Raw genomic sequence first — 18,594 nt, 5'->3', positions numbered from 1 at the left:
ACAGTATGTAATGACATACACAACTGCCCCTTCAACACCTCATATGGGGTAGTTAGCGCTATATGAATACAATTAAAAGCACACACTTCACAGGTCACTTGCTAACTTTTTGCACTTAGTAAATCTTTGTCATCACAAAGCTTCCAGTGATTCGATCAATTAAAGCCAGTACCGGCTCACAACCATCCTTTAGATTTGCAGATTACCCTTTACATTTGCAGATTAACTCATTGAACAGGTTTGCAATTCTTTGAGGCAAGCAGGCACCCTGGCAGGAAGGCTTGTTTAGCGGTCTCCCAGCTTCGGTTTCACAGCACAGGGGACTCCTTTAATGACACTTCCACTGAAGCATTTGAACTATCGGAATTAACCGCCCCAGGACGGCTGTCTTTTTACGAAAAGTAGGGGGTTGGCTTTCCATAAATCAAAATAGTATGGGCAGGTCATGCCTCTCCAAATCCCACCCACTTAGACCTCTGCATACAAGAGCTATTGTTTTTGTCAATGCTTTTTACCAATGCATGTTTAGAAATAATAAAAGAAAAGAAAAAGGCTATGACGTGGCCAGCACTGGACATGTCATAGCACTTATATCTTTTTTATTGATGGCAGTAGGGAGGGTGGGGCACAAGGCAATACAAAGAGAGGAAGGGTGTGTGTGGGACAACAAGAAAAAGGGTGGGAGTGGGGAAAAAAAGGCTATGATGCTTCCAAAGCTGGCTACGCCACATCGCTTTTGTTTTTTAAAATCTACGGCAACAGACCACAGAGGGAGGCAGAGGCTGTGAGCAAGCAGAAGCAGATATATGGACAATGGAGGAAAAGAGGGAGGTGCTGTGAGCAAGCAAATAGACAATGGAAAGTGGGAAGAAGGTGCTGGGGGAAAGCACACAAAAAGTGAGAGGAGGAGGGTGGGGACAAACAGAGGAACATCAGAGAGAGGGAGGGTCTGGGAGCAATCAGACAGAGAAGTACACAAGGGAGATAGCTGTCAAACAGACTCTCCTAGGGTGCAAACACAAAGACGAAAGCAGCACCTAAAAACAGCAGTGGAAGAACAGAAGAAATGCACCTATGCTTCCGGGGAGCAACAAACGCACTAAGAGGAAAGAAGCCTATGGCAGCTGACCAATAAGAAGGAACCAAATGAGACTGACAAGGAAGCCAAACAAAGGGAAGTCTCTCAGTTCACTGTTCAGAAACAAAAGCTATTAAATACCTAAGCTGTCTATGCGAGACATAAAAAGTTTAGCAAAAAAAAAAGAAAAGCCTGCTACAAGCTAAAACTGTGGACAGTTCACTGTGGATGTTGTGCGACTGTACTGCTGTTAATAAAACCTGTAAGGTTAGCAAAGGAGTGCACACTACCCACACAACCTAATTTGGTTATTTTGCTTTCTACCTTCAACAATTGCATCCATTTATTTGAGTACTTATACGAATTCTGGCTTCTTTGAGATGTGAGATACAATAGAACATGGAAATGCTTACTACAAATTTATTTTGTCGAAATGTGGTAAAGTACTATTAAGATTTTAGTGAGTATTTTATGAAAACTATCATAATATTTGACAAATCATTTACTAAATCATATTTCAAATAGCAAATGTAAATCATGGTTATATCTAAAAGCTGTCATCACACAGAGTAGAACAGAAATTCTTTACATCAGACATTTTTATCTTTCATAAAATCACTATGGATGTAGGTTGTCGGTGTTTACATTAAATTATTTTAATAAGTCGATAATTGTAAGTGTTTGAAAATGTAACCAGACATCTTAAGCATTTTGCTAATTTGGTAATACACGGCTAGAAAATATATCCAATGTCATAAGCCCCAATAGATAAATGTTTAGGCCCTTCACAGCATTTTTACCTAAAGTGGGATTAGAAGGAGTTTTAAACCGATTGTAGAAAAATGGCCCTTTCCCATTCAGATACTCCATTTAAGAAATATCTCAAAGTGCTATAAAGAAAAATACTTAGTTTACATATAAAAAGGACCAGTCAATAGAAATAAGACTGTTAAGTACTAAAAACACAAATAATGCAATAAAAGCTATGCCTGCTAGTCAACGACCTCATTAATGAATCTATGTATGATTAATTGCAGTCAATAGGGTTTATTCCGTGATTTTTGTATGTCAATCGCACAATTCAAAATCCATACCTAATGTCGTCCTGCAGTGATTTTCACAAAATATCACCTGTGCTAGCAGAGAATAGGTCTTACCGAAACGATCATGTGCAGTAGTGCAAATGTACTTACTCTATTTTGTAGAAGTGATCACTCCCTCCAGCCACAGCGGATATTGGTTTGACCACCATAGGCTAATTTAAATGTCCTCCTAGCCCTAAAAACGGTGTTCTATATTGCTTCAAAGGCTCGGTACTGTTTGAGCAGCAGCACTGCCAAAGGGCCTATATTTGTGAGACATTGGTGTGATGTTCTGATGCAGAGGTACACGATTAACACACAGAGGTACACAATTAACACACAGAGGTACACAATTAACATACACCAAACTATCGGTTAAGGGGAGCAGTGATGAATGAGAATAGCAAGAGGACTGCTGGAGGAACAGGTTCGGATTACAATAAATCAAATACGAGGATATGTTTACTGCTTCTAACCAAGCAGAGTCAGGACAACAGGTATAAGGTATGCAAGGCCAGAAACTAATGGATTATATTGGTAAAAAACACAGAACTGAGTCGAAATCTGAAAAATAGCTACAGAGCAGCAACATGTTTGAGTCAGATGGGCTACACTGCCGAAATTTCAATGTAAAGGAGCAAAATAGGTACATGTGGTTAATAAGAATAAAATGATACAAGTGGTAACATTCCACGAACTGTTGTGTAAAAAGTAAAGAGGGTGGGGGGTCAATAAATCCTCAAAAAACTGTGGGCTTGGGCCAGAGTTTGGATTTGAAAATTGAGATGCAATTATCTAACCACCCTATCTGGCGGAGAAAAAAAGAAATGGGTGAGACTATACAAGCCATGTATGGGGGTTTGCAGCGTATGCCTGCATAACATTCAAAACTCTGATTTAACAGCATTTAAAGCCATCTCTGACCAAAAAGACAAGTGGCATGCTGCCCACATATTGAGACAGGGAAAGAGCCAGGACCTAGAAGTAATAACCTGTAACAATCATTGGCACAATATACTTTTAGAAAAAAAAGTTCACCTGGGCGTACCATCCTTTGTTTAGTGCGCAGTGTGACCAACCGATGATTTGATTAAATGAAAGCACTATTTAGTTGGAATCCAGGAGGACATGCAACCAAAATATCAACTGCTTGAAAAATAATAAAACACTAAGGGCCTTATTACGACTTTAGCGGTCTTCAACCGGCGCTGCCACTGTGCCGTCCACTGGAGAACTGCCAAAGCTGTGGTTCACCCGCCTACCCGATTAGGAGTTTAATCTTGGTCGAGCGGGACCGCGGCGGTCTCACGGCATCATAGGAGAGCCTAACATGCAACATGCTGCTGTGACAGCGCCTGCAGCACGTTCCTTCACGGTGTAGCATGTATGCCACACCATGCAGTGCAGAAATACAGGTGCAATTCCAGGGGGGCACGTGTCCCCCTGCATGTAGCCCCCACACCCAGAGGCGTTACAGGGCCCTGTTAGGGCCCCCTTTGTTGCCTCTCCAACACCTTTTTCATGGTGGGCTTACTGCCATGAAAAGGGTGGTGAGAGGGCAACTCAGAATATGCTTGGTAATGCCACAGCAACACTGTCAGCATATTCCTTCACCTGACCGATGCGCGACCAACCACCCCAATCGTAATACTGCGGGCAGGCCCACAGTGTAGCTAGCGGTGGTCGGACCGCCACTTCAAGTGCTGGTAATAATGCCCTATGTCAAGACACTAAACCATTTTGAATAGGAATGGACACCTGTAGCCCTCCCAAAACCACTTCAGAAGCAGCACTGTATAGTAATTACCATCTGGATTGACACAGTCACACTGCCTAAAGCAAACAAAGCATCCACTGGCCTAATGAACACAATCTCCGTCTAAAATCACTCGACCATGTACACTGTGTTAGGAAGAGAGGCCTATATAATGAACCTAAAATATAAAATTACCTGCATAAACCCCAAGAGATATATATTAACTGCAATTAAGATTCTTAAATATATACAAGCAGGATAATTCTCCATTTAGTGCTTAGGTCCGTGAACTGCAGCTATAGCTTATTTACAAATGTCGTAACTTCATATAGAATTCCCTTGGTAACCCCGAAAAATGTGTAAGGTTAACAATCATGTGTAAATAAAATATCCCGTTTCAAAATACAAATTTTGTTTCATTTGAATGATTAGAGGGTGAGCAACTTGGATGACGTAACTGCGAACAAGTTCCTGTTTGCACGTGCCAGAGCACAAACACCGGTGAAGTCCTCAGACTTCCTTCGCTTCCTTCCGAATCATCTCCAGCTGTTGAAAGTTAAAACAAATCCCAGTATCAACTGTCTACGCAAATCTCTCTTCAGGAGGGTTGTTAATTATCTTGCAACATGTCCTCAATTTCTTTGTCCCAGTTGTCATCTCGCCTTTCTGATTCTGAAACAACCTCATACTCCTGGAGTTCTTGCTGTAGTTCCTTTTCCCAATCTGCTGAGTCATCTACAAGGAAGGGGAAATATTCTTTAGAATACTTTTGCTTCAGCTTTACCAGGTGATACACATTCAAGATTATCAGTATGTGAAAAACATGCCCCCATTTAGTGACACTGTAAATACATGTGCAAATATAAAAAAGTCTCTTGCGGGATTTCCTAAGGCATGTGGTGGCCTATTCTGTTATACTTAAGGACTTCAACATCACTTAGTGCAAACCGTTGGCCATCATTTAAATCAAACAGAAATTAACGTATTCATTGTTGCTTAACATCTAATATTAAACCGCAACATTTAATATGGGACTACAGCTCAAATGTAAAACCCAACACTACGAAAACCTTAACTATTTTATGGAAGAGGATGAAACAAAATTAGCAAAGGTATGTAGCATTTCGCAAACAAAGTAACATCTTACCACACTTCAAACTCAATCCTAAACCAGGGTAGATAACATCAAAACAGGGTTCCCAACTGTACCAAGAAATATGTGGTCAAAAGCCAGTCTCCGTATTAGGATTCCAAGAATGAGGTGTCAGTATCCAATGTTTTAATACGGAACCATGTCACAGTGCATAGTACTTTACTTACTCTTCATTTAACGTTAAAAATGAATGTTTTTTTGGATGAACTGTCTCTGACGGTCACTGTACTGAGGTACACATTAATGACAAGCCTTTTAAATTACATAAGCATATTCAATAAACTGTAATTAACAATCTAACAGTAGAAAAGGAAATGGTTACTTACCAGTAGGAGTAGTTTTGCAGCTTGAAGAGTTTTCTGGATTAACATGCTGTGCATTATTCCGCTATTCAGTTGTTGGGTCCGCAATGGTTTGTTTCTTTTTCGTTGGCGTAGTAAACTACCATTTGATGTTAGGTCCGTCCCCTGTGTGACATCAGACAGCCCACGGAAGTTCATGTGCCTGGTACCCATCTTCAGATTCTTTTCTCATTGACCCCCCCCCCCCTGCCCCCCCCCACTCCCCAAGGATGTTCTTTTGATTCTTTTATCTTATGTCTTTTCTCCTCCTTATATGTGACCTCTTTCCCACCTATTTCCTTAACTCATTTCCGGGGTGGTGGGTGGGTCGCATATGAATCCAGAAAACTCTTCAAGCTGCAAAACTACTCGTACTGGTAAGTAACCAATTTGTTTTGTAGCATGAATCCTTTTCTGGATTCACATGCTGTGCATTAGATTATGTGCCAGTTTCCCACTCCTTGGGATGGTAGGGGTGAGATGAGGAAGAGTTTGCTAACCAGTGTTGAAGTACGTTCTGTCCCACCTGAGGTTCTTTTGTCATTTGTATATCCGCACAATATTGTTAGGTAAAAGTATGTGGGGAATATCGATGTTGCAGCTGTGTATACAGTGTCTATTGGCACATGTGCCATAAAGACTAGGGTTGCACCCTTTTTCCTTGTTGAATGCGCTTCTGGGCGTAAAGCTAGAGTTTTACCTGCTGAGGAGTAGCATGTTTAAATTATCTTTACAATCCATTGTGCGATTGTTTCCTTTGTAACCAGTGAACTCTTGCTGGACTTAACGTGTGCGACGAACAACTGGTTCCCTTCACCAAACTGTTTTGTCTCCTGTGGATAATATAGTAATGCTCTTCTTAAGTCAAGGGTATGCAAGCTCTTCTGCTGTATTTGTGGGTTCATAAAGAAAACTGGTAACTGAATGCTTTGATTCAGATTAAATTTGTTCACCACCTTGGGTAGATATTGAGGATTAGTTCTAAGAACTATTTTGTCTTTGTGAATTTGCATATATGGTTACTCAATAGGTAACACATGGAGTTCACTTACTCTTCGTAGTAATGTTATTGCTATTAAGAAGGCAGTCTTTAGTGTGATATGCCGTAGTTTTGCTTTATGCATAGGCTCGAATGGTTTTGTCATTAGTTGTGCAAGTACAGTGTTTAATCTCCACATATGGGCTGGAGCCTTCCTTGGAGGAGCCATTCTTTTGGTACCTTCTAGGAATTATTTGATGACTGGTGATGTGAAATAACTTTTACATGATGCTTTCCTGTCTCCTGTGTAGACATTGAATCTAGGGCATTGTTGACTTTTCATCACAGGAGATACCTTCTCTATTTTGCTGAGTAGCATTGTTTTGTTGTTGGTTTTCTTGTCTCCCTTAGTACCGCCATTGTTCTTTGGGGTAAGTTTAGGTGCTCAAATTCTATGTACTCAGGCACGAGGCTGTTAGCCTGAGTGGTGCTGGTTCAGTGTTGTCCTTCTTCCATCGTAAGCTCTTGCTCCTCCTTGATCTTGCTCATCTGTCCCTTGGACAGCTCGAACATGTTTGAATACCAGGTTTGTCTCGCCCATTGAGAGGCTTTGAGGATTAAGTTTGTTTCTGGTTGCCTGGCTTTTTCCAGTACTCTGTAGTAGAAGGATAGGGGGAAAGGCATAGGCAAATCTCCCTGATCAATTTAGTGACAGGGCATTCCTTTCTGACTGGTATTGTTGAAACATGAAAGCAAAGAGTTAGTATTTTCTGTTCTTTGCTGTTGCGAATAGGTCTTTTGTTGGTGTGTCCCAGAGCCTGAAAATTTTGTCTAGGCTCTTTTGTCTTATCATTCGTATGACCTGCTGTTCCATCTGCTGAGTCGAGCTGCTTCCGTGTTGTCCTTTCCCGGTAGGTGGACTGTTTGCAGGTTGATACTCCGTGGTATTGCCCATTGCCATATCCTTTGTGCTAGTTTTTTTTTTTTAGGGTGAATGACTTTGTTCCTCTCTGCTTGACTGAGCAAAACATAGTTGCTGCATTGTCCGTTTGAATTAATAGTTTCATCCCTGTAATGTGCACTTGAAAGGCTTTCAGTGGTACTAGCACTGTCTTCATCTCTAGGAAGTTGATGTGTTTTATGGAGGCTGAGTTGCTCCACTGACCCAGAATTCTTAAGTTTTCTATATGCGCATCTGTTGGGATGGTCACTGAAGGAGTTGTCATTTTGAAAGGTTTCCCTAAGGTTATGCTCTTGGATGCCCACCATTTTGTCTCCTTCTGTACTTTTTCTGCTGCATTCACTAGATCTTCCCAACTCCTGTTGGTTTGTGATCAGCTGTTGCATAGCTATTCTTTTAGTGGGTGCATGTGTAACCATCCATGTGTAACGAGGGGGATGCATGATGCCATCATGCCCATCAGTTTCATGACTGTCCTCACTGTCAGAGACTGACCCTTCTGGTAGAGGAGAGTCTGCTCCCTGATTGCTTGAATCCTTTTTTGGGTCGGACACTCTTGTGCTACCTTGGAATTCAGTTTTGCTTCCTGTTTTGAATCTGCCGATTATTTGTTTAGGTTTATGGAGAACCCAAACCTCTGGAGAGTTGTGATCACTGTTTGGATGTCTGACATTTTTGTTTTGACCTCGCCTTCAGTATTCAGTTGTCTAGGTAAGGATAGACATGAATTCCTTTCTTTCTTAGGAATGCTGCCAGTGAAGCTAGGCATTTTGTAAAAACTCTTGGAACAGATTTATTCCGAAGGGTAAGACCCTGAATTGGTAGAGTGAATATTTGTGCACGAAACCGAGGTACCTTTTGTGAGTTTGATTTATGGGTACTTGCAGGTAGGCGTCCTTTAAGTCTATGGTTGCCATGTAGTCCCCCTTTTGGAGGGGTGGGATTACTTCTTGTGGCGTGGTCATCTTGAAGTGTTTTGTGTGGATGAATTTGTTCATGAATCTGAGATCCAGAATTGGTCTTAGAGTGGGGTATTGCTTTGGTACCAAGAAGTAAGGTGAGTAGTTCACTTTGTTGGCTCCCTTGTTGGTACTTTTTCCACTGCATGTTTCTGTAAGAGTTCCTTTACCTCTTCCCTTAACTTTTAACAGCTCTGTTTTTTCAAACCTCTTCTTTTTTGGAGGTTTTGGTGGAGGAAGGCTTGTTAGTTCTATACAATAGCCGTGGCGCACCACGTTTAAAACCAAATCGTCAGTGGCGATCCTTTCCCATTCTTGTGGGCACTCCGCTATTCTGCCTCCCACTGGTGTTATTGCGGGGTCCATTTTCGTTTCTTAGTCACTTCTTTTGTCATCCTCTGGGAGCATATTCCTTAGCTCCTCGATCTCGTCCCACTGTTGATGGCCATGTCTATTGAGGACAGCATTTAAATTGGCAATATGCCAGTGTGTTGCCGCCTCGCTCTCCATCTTCCGCCCCACCATATCAAGACTTTTGCTTTCTCTCTCAGGAGGTGGGCTTGAGGAAGAGAGAGCGATGGTACTTCTTGCTGTGGTGACGATGATAGAATCTGCCACTATGTTCCCCTTTATCTACTTCGGGTCCTTTGAAGAAGGTCTACATTTTTCTCCACCTGACGGAGTGCCGCCATTGCTGTCTTTAATCTCCTTCTCTTCTTTTCCACACAGAGGGTCTTTCAACTTCATGCATTGGAGATGCTCTCTTCCATGGTGTTGTGGTTTCTGCCTCCGAAAGGGTTGGTGTTTTCCTTTGGGGTCTCTTCTGCGAGCTAGTCTTCGTCGATATCCCAGGATTGGGATCCGTGGGACTCTTTTGGTTGCACCTGACCTTAGGTCGTCATTTTCTTTGAGGCCTGGGCTGCCTTGTGCACTTTTTTCTCGCTGCCCATGGTATCAGAGGTAGTTTGGGGGTTTTGTTTACTTTTTCAGGTCTTTCCTCAGCGTTCTTTGTCGCCTTCTTCGAGACATGTTTCCTATCTGCTTCCCTCTCAAGGATTTTGCTATCCGAGCCTCCGTGGGCTGACTCTGTGGTCCCAACATGTTACTCTTCAGTGATTGAGGCACAAATCTTTCAGCAATACTGTTGCTTCTGCCTGCTGTACACTGTTGCGTTATGTTCCTCTCCTCTGCTTTCGGCAGGCCTTGAGAGTTTTTGGCACAAACACGGCGCAGGCCTCGCAGTCCTTGTTGTCAATTGGTAGGCAGAGATTACAAACTTTGTGCTGGTCACGTTGTGCAAACTTGTGGTGGCAGTTTGGCCAAAATGTAAAGGGGGAATTTTCCATGACCCCTACCCTGCTTCATTCACCAGCCACATGTGTAATTCCAATGGGATGCCCCGTGGGGGGGGGGGGGAGGGGTGCGGGGGGTCTTTTGCACACAAAGGTCCGCTTCCTTCTCTGGTACCCGCCTGTACTTCGGCAATTTCTTTCCCCAGAAGGCCTACATTTTTGGCAATCTTCTTCAAAGCTTCAGAGCTTCTCCTTTTCCTTCTGGACTCAGCTGCAGAAAAAAATGTACCTGAAGATGTCTACCATGCAGAGCAACTTCTGACAATGCCCTCAAAGAAAAAAAAAAGAAACAGAGACAATTCCAGATCCAACCACTAGATGGCGGAATAATGCTCAGCATGTGGACCCAGAAAAGGATTTATGCTGCAAAACCAGCATTAGCAATAAGCAAAAATATTTAATTTCCCTTAATCATCCTTCTCCCAACCCTCTTGACTCCTGTACTTCTCCACTAATGACCCTTGACCCAGAGCCAGTGAGCTTACCAACAGAGTGAAATATGTTGGTTCCCAAAAGCCTCTAGTAAGGAAGCCCCATGAAACGAAGGTGTCCCTATGTAATAGGGATATCAGGGAGGATCACTAAGTGTTCAAATCTTGATTTAAAAAAAACCTAAAGTTTTCAGATACATCTTTAAGAGAGATCCGGATCCTAGAACACAAGTCTCCAACCTTGACTGTGAGGCAAGAATGTGAAAGGCGATTGGCTTACTGCACATGATCTGACAATAACCTCACACTGCTTGGTTAAAGGGAATTGGAATTTCTTTTGATCTCCCTGCATTGATATGTGAGATAGCTGAAAGCTGCACTTCTGGAGCCAGATTGGAGATGTGAGAAGCCCACAGACAGCGAAAGTCAATTCACGAACCTTACAGTGTTACTGCACTAAAGAACAAGTTACCTTTGGTAATGCCTTTTAATTTCCCAGGCATAAGACTGGATCCAGAAGATTTTTCTTCAAGCAATACCCCTGCGCGTCAGTTACTTTTCACGACTTTTCATGCCAGAAGCGCGAAGACATGAAGTGCACTGACATTTGTGTGTTTTGAAAAACTAGGGCCCTAAAAAAGTGATCAGCCCTGATCTAGAAACCTGTCTGCAGTGCAGGGAAGATGGGTGGGTCAGTAAGGAATCTGCGGCTAAATCATGATAAAGACATCTAGCTGCAGATTCCTTACCTTTGACTAGATAGCCAAGCAATACCATCCCCAGAGGGACTGCAGACAAGTTTAGACCAGAAAGTCCGGCCAAACAGGCCTTCCCTGCGGACCTAACCGTTGAACAAGTAATGCTTGGTAAATGTGTGCAGGGATGCCCCTGTGGTTGCCTGACAAATGTCGAGGACTGGAACTCCAAGTTGCAAAGCTCTGGTAGCAGCCTTAGCTTTCGTGAAATTAACACTTAGGCCTTCAGGAGGCTGTTTCTCTGCCAGAGTGTAGCAAATCTTGATGCAAAGGATGCTCTATCATGAGATGGTCCTTTTCTGCACTGCACAACTTTTCTTTGCCCCAACATACCCCACGAAGAGTTAGTTGTCCACCCGGAATTCTTTTTTACGGTCAAGTTGAACAGCATCTCTCTTTTTAGATCCAGGCGGAGGAGTAGCTTCTTTTTCTTGGAGGGATGCAGTGGAGTATAGAAGGTGACCAAGGTGACAGATTGCCCCACATGGAATGGTGTCACCACTTCCGGAAGAAAAGAGGCCCTAGTGTGAAGCACCAATTTATCAGGGAATATTGTCAGATAAGGAGGCTTAGATGACAAAACCTGCAATTCGCTCACCCTCCTGGCAGAAGTGCTTGCCACTAAAAAAGCGGTTTTGTGATGGTAAGCAGCAGAGGGGGAAGTTGTACAGAGGTTCGAACAGAGCACACATCAGGAAGGTACGAACCAAATTATGGTCCCATTGAGGCATAATGAAAGCGGAAGGTGGAAACATATGTACAAGGCCTCTGAGGAATCTATTTACAATAGGAGATTTAAAAAATGAGAGTTGGTCTGGCAGCCGCAGAAAGGCAGACAGGACCGAAATGTACTCTCTTAGAGTGCCCAAGGCAGAGCCCTGCTGGGCAAGGATCAGAGAGGGAATCAGAAAGAGGGTCAATAGGCATTTCTGTACAATACAAATGTGTTCCATTGGCAGGTGTATACTGCCTTGGTGGAGGGAAGCCTGGCTGCCAAAATAACATTACAGACTTCGGAAGGAAGGTTGAATGTAATCAACTACCGCTGCTCAATCTTCACGCAAGAAGGCGAAAAGTTGACCGGTTCGGGTGGAGGACCCTCCCCTGATGCTGCAACAGAAGATCTTCCTGAAGGTACAGCCTGAGGGGAGGATCGATGCTCAGTTGGAGAAATTCGGGATACCAGACTCTCCGTGCCCAGTACGGAGCCAAAAGAATGACTTGGGCCCAGTCGTTCCTGATCTTCTTGAGAACTCTGGGCAAGAATGGTATGGGCAGAAAGGCATACAGGAGGCGGAACTCCACTTGAGAGGAAAAGCATCTCTGAGCGAGACCAGCCTTGGAAACTCCAACGTGCAAAACTGCTGACATTGCGCCTTCCCGGCAGAGGTGAACAGATCTATCAAAGGCTTTCCCCACTGCTGAGAGAGACCTTGCCCCACCTCTGGATTGAGATGCCATTTGTGATCAGCAAGTCATTGACGGCTGAGTTTGTCCACCCAGGCATCTAGCGAACCTGCCAGGTGTTGAACCACCAGAGATCTGCCCTGCTGTTCCAGCCAAATCCAGGAATGCAGGGCCTCCTGACATGACCCCATCACGCCCGGTTGGTTGCAGTACCACATGGTGGCGGTGTTGTCCGTGAACACTTGTACTAGCTTCCCCTTGATGGAAGGAAGGAAGGCTTTCAATGCTAAGTGAATCGATCAGAGCTCCAGCCAGTTGATGTGGAGTCCATATGCCGCCGGAGACCAGAGTCCTCAAGCTCCACCTCTCCCAGATGGCCGCCCCATCCCAGAAGTGACGCATCTGTCTATCCGGATGGGGAAGGGAGAGTAGTCTGCCCCAATCGTAGTTTATCAGCCACCACTGCAATTCTTGTGCAGTTCCCTCCGAGATATGAACCATGTCAGAGAGATTCCCCTGATGCTACGCCCACTGGAACTTCAAGTCCCACTGCACAGCCCGCGTATTCCATCCGGCATGTGTCACTAACACGATGAAGGAGGTCATGAGGCCCAGCAGCCTCAGAGTCACTCGCCGAAATCCAGGATAAACGCTAAAATATCGGTATCATAGCTTGAATATCATGGACTCGCCACCCAGGTGTATACGTCCGAAACTGTACTGTGTCCAGAAGAGCTTAGATGAAAGGGAGTGTCTGAGAGGGAGTCAGGTGCGACTCCGGCATGTTGATAGTGAAACCCTGCGATAGCAGGAGGTATGCTGTAGTCTTAAGGTGGGAGATGACAGCCTTGGGCGAGCCAGTCTTCAACAGCTAGTCTTCGAGATAGGGGAAGACTGACACCCCTGCCCTGCGTAGATGAGCTGCCACCGCAATCACCTTGGTGAACACCTGAGGGGGCGTTGGTAAGGCCAAAGGGGAGCACAGTGAACTGAAAATGCTCATGGTCTACTGTAAACCACAGGTAGCACAGATGAGCAGGCAGGACAGGAATGTGGAAATCGGCGTTCTGCAAGTCCAACACTACCATCCCGACTAGCTGGATGACCCACCTGCCTGATGTGAAGGTGCGCAGTGGTGGAGGTGATGGCACAACCTGCCACCAACTGGCCACCCATGATCTAAAAGGGCTAGACTAGGAGGGTTTGTAGGCTGAGCCTGCAGGGGGTGGTGGTGGACTGACCAGACCTCTGGCCGAAATATCCACGGGGTCGGAACGAGCCGTGCCCTCAGCCGCACTGAGGTTGGGAAACCTGTGCAGCCTTGTGACTGGGATATGGTTGGCGTGGCTGAAAGACCCTTCCATAGCCAAGAAAGGCAGACTGTGGAAGTGTGGCGATTGAGAGTCCCAAGGACGTAGCCTTAGCCCATGAGTCCTTAAAGTGCACCAGCACCATGTCTGCCTTGTCTCCGAAGAGACGGGGCCATCAAAGGGCATGTCCATGAGAGGGACCTGGACATCCCCCAAAAGCCAGAAGTTCTCAACCAGGCGAGGCGTCGAACAACCACCATCAATTAAATCACTCAACCTAGCGAGTCGATTGTGTCAAGACCACAACGGATGGCAAACTTTGGTGCATCTCTCCTATTTGACTCTGCTTGGGAGAGGATGGCCCGGACCTCCTCCGGGAGCTGTGGCAGCACTTGGGCAACCGTTTCCCACAGGGAGTGGGAATAACGGGCCCAATAAGCATGCGGTGTTCACCGACCTCAATGCAAGGCTGGTGGAAGAAAACGTTTTTTTACCTCAACTATCCAGGCTCTTGGACTCCCTGTCTGGGGAGAAAAAGGGAACGCACCCTGGGAGGTAGAGGCTTGGACCACCAATCTCAATGTGGTGCGGGTGGGGGGAGGGGGGGGCGGGTTGTGCGGAAGCTTAGGTCGCCCACAGAAGGGCGGTGGGTGCAGGCAATTGTCGTTTCACAGGAGCCCCTGTGCTGGGCTTGGACCAGGCTCCCAGCAGTACATTTGTAAGGGCCTCATTAAAGGGCAGAAGGGTTACAAAGAAGAGACACCAGACTGCAGGACCACCGTCAAGATATTAGTTTTGATCACCATGGAAGGGAGCTGAAGGCCCAGGACCTCAGCTGCTGCCCTTTGCACCACCAAATCAAATCACGCTCCCTCCTCCATACCTATGGTAGGGGGTGAAAGCATGCCAGAATTAAAAGAGGTTTCCAGTCCACTGGCCTCACCCAATTCCTCATACTAGTCAATTTCCTGAAAAGGCAGGTCTTTTAAAGGACTCAGGGACCGCTCCCGATCTTCTCCCACTCCTAGCCCCTCAGAATAGGGCTCAGGAAACGACCTGGAGATTCCATTGGCACCGGTATCGGCGTTGGCCGATGTGGTACCAGCTCTGGGTCATTGGGGATCAGAATAGGGCTGGCAGTCGCAGCAGAGGGGGGGGAGGGCGGGGGAGATCAGGGACACCAGCAGCACCGGGAGCATCAGTGTCAGGGCCAGCGTCAGGGAAGGTCGCAATGGCACGACCGGTGCTGGATCCATCGGGGGCCAACGGCATCGGGTCGGAGCCGCCAGCGCAAAACCTGATGGAGGCCCCTCTGACCCACCAGGGCCTGAAAGTGGGTCGGTATGGTCATGCTGTCTAAAAATCAGGCGCATGGCCTCATAAAACTCTTGAAGTTGGGCGGGGTTCGCTCTGGTGTCCGGAAAATATGAAAGGCGCAGGATCCAAAGAACGAGGCTTAGAACGCTTGGGATCCTCCGTCACGTTGGCCGACGGACGGGGAGAAGTCAAAGCATGCTTTCATCTCTTGTGCTTCTTACTGGAGTGTCCCGATTATTTGGAGAGGGAGGAAGAGGCCTTGGGCCTCCTGGAGCAGCGCCAGGACCATCCTCTCGACGGAGACCGTGAACGAGATCTAGGAGTTGTGCCACTTTTGGTCACACATCCCTGATATAAAATTACTAGAGATAAACTAGTCTACATGCTTAATAAGGCTAGGTGGGAGACAGAACCTGACCTAGAAGCAAAGGTCAATCACTTTATTACCTCTTTTTGGAAGCTCTGGATTAAGTGGCTCTGACTAAACTTAATACCTCAAAACGAAATCTCACTCAGCCTTTTTGTTTCTGCCTAATGAAAAAAAGACTTTGCAGACGCCTGGAGAGAAAATGACAGAAAGAATATGATCAAAAGGATAAGGTCATTTATAAAGCTGCTCATAAAAACCTTTTTTCCAAAAGAAACATTTTTAGCTAGATCATTTGCCATCTCAAAGCTAATTGATAAAGCTGTAAAAGAGGGACATGCGCCCAAAGCTGTTTTTCGGATTGCAAATTCCTTTCTCTCTCTCCAGCTAGTACTAATCAAAATGTTGTGGCTTCTCAGTGCCTATGTGATAATCTCTCCATTTTTGTTTCAGGAAAAGATTATTATCTACTCTACTCTGGATTCAGACAAAAAGACCCCTGGATCTGATAATGCGTCACTCGGTCCTGAGCTATATCAATAGATGTCTTTCTATGCAGACAGACCCACACAGTCAGAATTTGAGTACATCTCTTTGGAAGACACAGGAAGGGTTCTAGCTTCAGTGAGGGAGGGGTCTCCTTTAGACCCATGCCTGCCTGGTATCTTAAGGTTAACATTTAGAGTACTCTGCAAACATATCAATATGTTACATAATCAATCACTAAAATTGGACATCTTTCCTAAATTATGGAAAAAGGCTATGACCCTTCCTCCTGCCGGCTCTGGGCAAACTGTTAGAACACTCCGTCAACAGCCAGATCTGACATTTTATCTAATCAAATTATTCACTGCATCCCTTCCAATCTGGCTTTGTAAAGGAATTAGTACAAAGGTTGCACTTCCCGAGGTGGCAGAATTTGTCACAGTAAATCGAGATTTAGGCAAACAAGCAGTAGTCATCTTGCTGAATCTCTCAGCCGCGTGCAACACTGTCTCCCAAGAGATTCTGTTGGAGCAGTTGAGAGATACTGGCATTAACAAGATGGCCAACAAATGGCTTAAATCTTTAATATCAGTCAGGGAGCAAGCTGTAAAACTACTTCAGTTCTCTTCGGATTTTTGAAAATGTGTTGTGGGGGTAACACAGGGTTCTGCTCGAAGACCCACGTTCTTTAATAAAGCTTCTCTGGGCAAGTTAGTGGAGAACTTTGGTTTTAATTTAGCATCCTACGCTGACGACACACAGTGGGTGCTCTCTTTACAACAAATGGACAACGAGCTGGTGGGAAGTGCTCAGAGCAATCTGACTGCCATTGTGAAGTGGATCAAACAGAGTTATCTGAAGCTAAATTCAAATAAATCTGAAATTCTGCTCTTTGGAGCCTTGGGCTCTATGCGGAGAACACCTCGTGGCTAGATGATTTAGATTCTCCTCCCTTTCCCAAATAAGTGGTTAGGAACCTTGGTGTAACTTCAATAATAAATTATATTTTAAGCCTCAAGTGAGAAAGATCACAGCTGCATGCTTTCTTCTTTTTAAATCTTTAAAGAACACCCTAATAATTTTGCCAGACCAGTCTAGCAAGACTGTAATCCATGCTATGAACACGGCTAAACTAGATAGTGCATATTCACTGTATCGAGGATTACCTAGAGGAGTTCTTAATGAACTACAATTAAGCCAAAATGCTGTTGTCTGTCTCGTTTTGAAATGTCCAAAAAGACCATCCTCTATGCAAAACTTGAAGACCCTACACTGGCTTCCGATTAAACAGAGGTTTCTGTTCAAAGCTTTCACTATTCCCTACTGAGCCTTACATCTTTTTGGCCCTCTCTATTTACAAAGGAGATTCAAACAGTATGTCCCTAATAGAAATTAACATTCGTCCAACCAGGGCTTAGTATGTATCCTTAAGCTACACAAGGAGAGGTTGGGGGGACGCTACTTTGTTTATTTGACAGCAAACAAATTGAACTTCTTTCCTAAAGCACTCCGAGATTGGGATACAGAAAAGCCTTTAAAGCTTAGTTAAAAACTCATCTCTTTAGAGAGTTCAAATAATCTTTCCACTTTACAAGCTTTGAGCACCAAGACCCTTCTGGAGAAGCAGCTGCACGCTATATAAATGATTTTTCATTCATTCAAATGTCCATTAGGGTATGCATGTCAATGACTCAAAGAGGGCAATTTCTTATTGCCAAATTACCCAAAGCCTTAGTCACATCTCAAATTAGTTTTTCACTTATTAGTTTACTTAATCACAAGAAATTTTACTTCCCTTTATTTTAAAAGTCACCACCGGTGGGTCATGCTCGTAGAGAAACAAAATGCCTGCTTGTTAAAATACCCAAAAGTGATAACCACAATTCAAATCAGGCTCTCCTGTTATGCCTCTAAAGCTTTAGAACACTTAGTAAGCACCGCAACCTTTGGGGTTCATTTTGCAAAAGTTCAAAACATCATCTATTTAATGTATTCTGTAAGACCTGTTGAAAGCAAATTATCTGAAAGTTAATTTCTTGCTCTGTTATTTTCTCTCCACTACCCCAGGTAAAAGTTTTCCTTCTTACCGTGCACGAATGCAAACTGGTTAGGTCACACTCTAAAATACTGTATTAGGCAACTGCATGAGAAATGTGTTATTGCTGTAATAGCCTCCCCATACTTCTGATAAAAGTAAAAAGTAAATGAATGGAAGGAGTTTTGGAGCAATAGGGTTAGGAAATGCCCCCTCCCCAGAGGGAGTTGACATACAAAGAGTGTAGGCACCCTAAAGGTAAGTAGCCCATTTGACTACTACCTTCTAACCCCCGTAATGCCTCTAAATTGAGTATTTAGGGGCACTCCTGAAAATTAATCTTCAGATTACCAACAACATATGATGATTAGAACAAAGATGATCAGTGCAGCAGAGAAGACTGAAGACACCAACTAACTTGGCCCCAGCCCTTCCGGTCTCTCTGCAACCCTCAAAGACCCTACTACTGAAGAGCTATTCGACCCGCAGCCCAGCTACCTCCAGAACTAAGGAGGACTGCCTGCCTTCTAAAAAGATTCATAATCTCCTGGACCTGTCCAGAAGAAAAGCAACTTTAAGGACCAAGAGCTCTGCCTGTGGAACTGCAAACTCTACCACCTCTGCACGCGACGTCCACGATTCAGGTCCAAGAGGCCCACTGGTCCAGAAAAAGATCCCAGCGATCTTGAGCAAGAGTCACTCGTAGGTTGACCCTGCCCCGGACTCCGCATCGACACCTGCAGCCTCTGAACGCCGACCCCCCCTTCTGCCCCCCAACCGCGGCCGCAATGGTGCGCTGACGTCAAAGGACACCCTGAACCCCTG

The 18,594-nt window shown here is 44.8% G+C and overlaps 1 protein-coding gene across 2 annotated transcripts in view; it reads right to left on the bottom strand.

Annotated features, from left to right (window-relative positions):
• Positions 1–1,484: 1,484 nt before the first annotated feature.
• Positions 1,485–18,594, bottom strand: part of SYAP1 (synapse associated protein 1) — a 159,535-nt gene continuing 142,425 nt past the window's right edge. For both annotated transcript variants that reach the window (XM_085622231.1, XM_085622232.1), the window contains exon 9: positions 1,485–4,651. In XM_085622231.1, coding sequence (XP_085478357.1) covers positions 4,527–4,651 — 125 coding nt within the window. In that variant the 3' untranslated portion in view covers positions 1,485–4,526. The remainder of the gene's footprint in view (positions 4,652–18,594) is intronic.

This window comes from Triturus cristatus, chromosome 8 (assembly GCF_964204655.1).
Source record: "Triturus cristatus chromosome 8, aTriCri1.1, whole genome shotgun sequence".
NCBI lineage: Eukaryota > Metazoa > Chordata > Amphibia > Caudata > Salamandridae > Triturus > Triturus cristatus.
The sequence above is the reverse complement of the archived record's forward strand: the minus strand, read 5'-3'. Positions and strand labels throughout refer to the sequence as shown.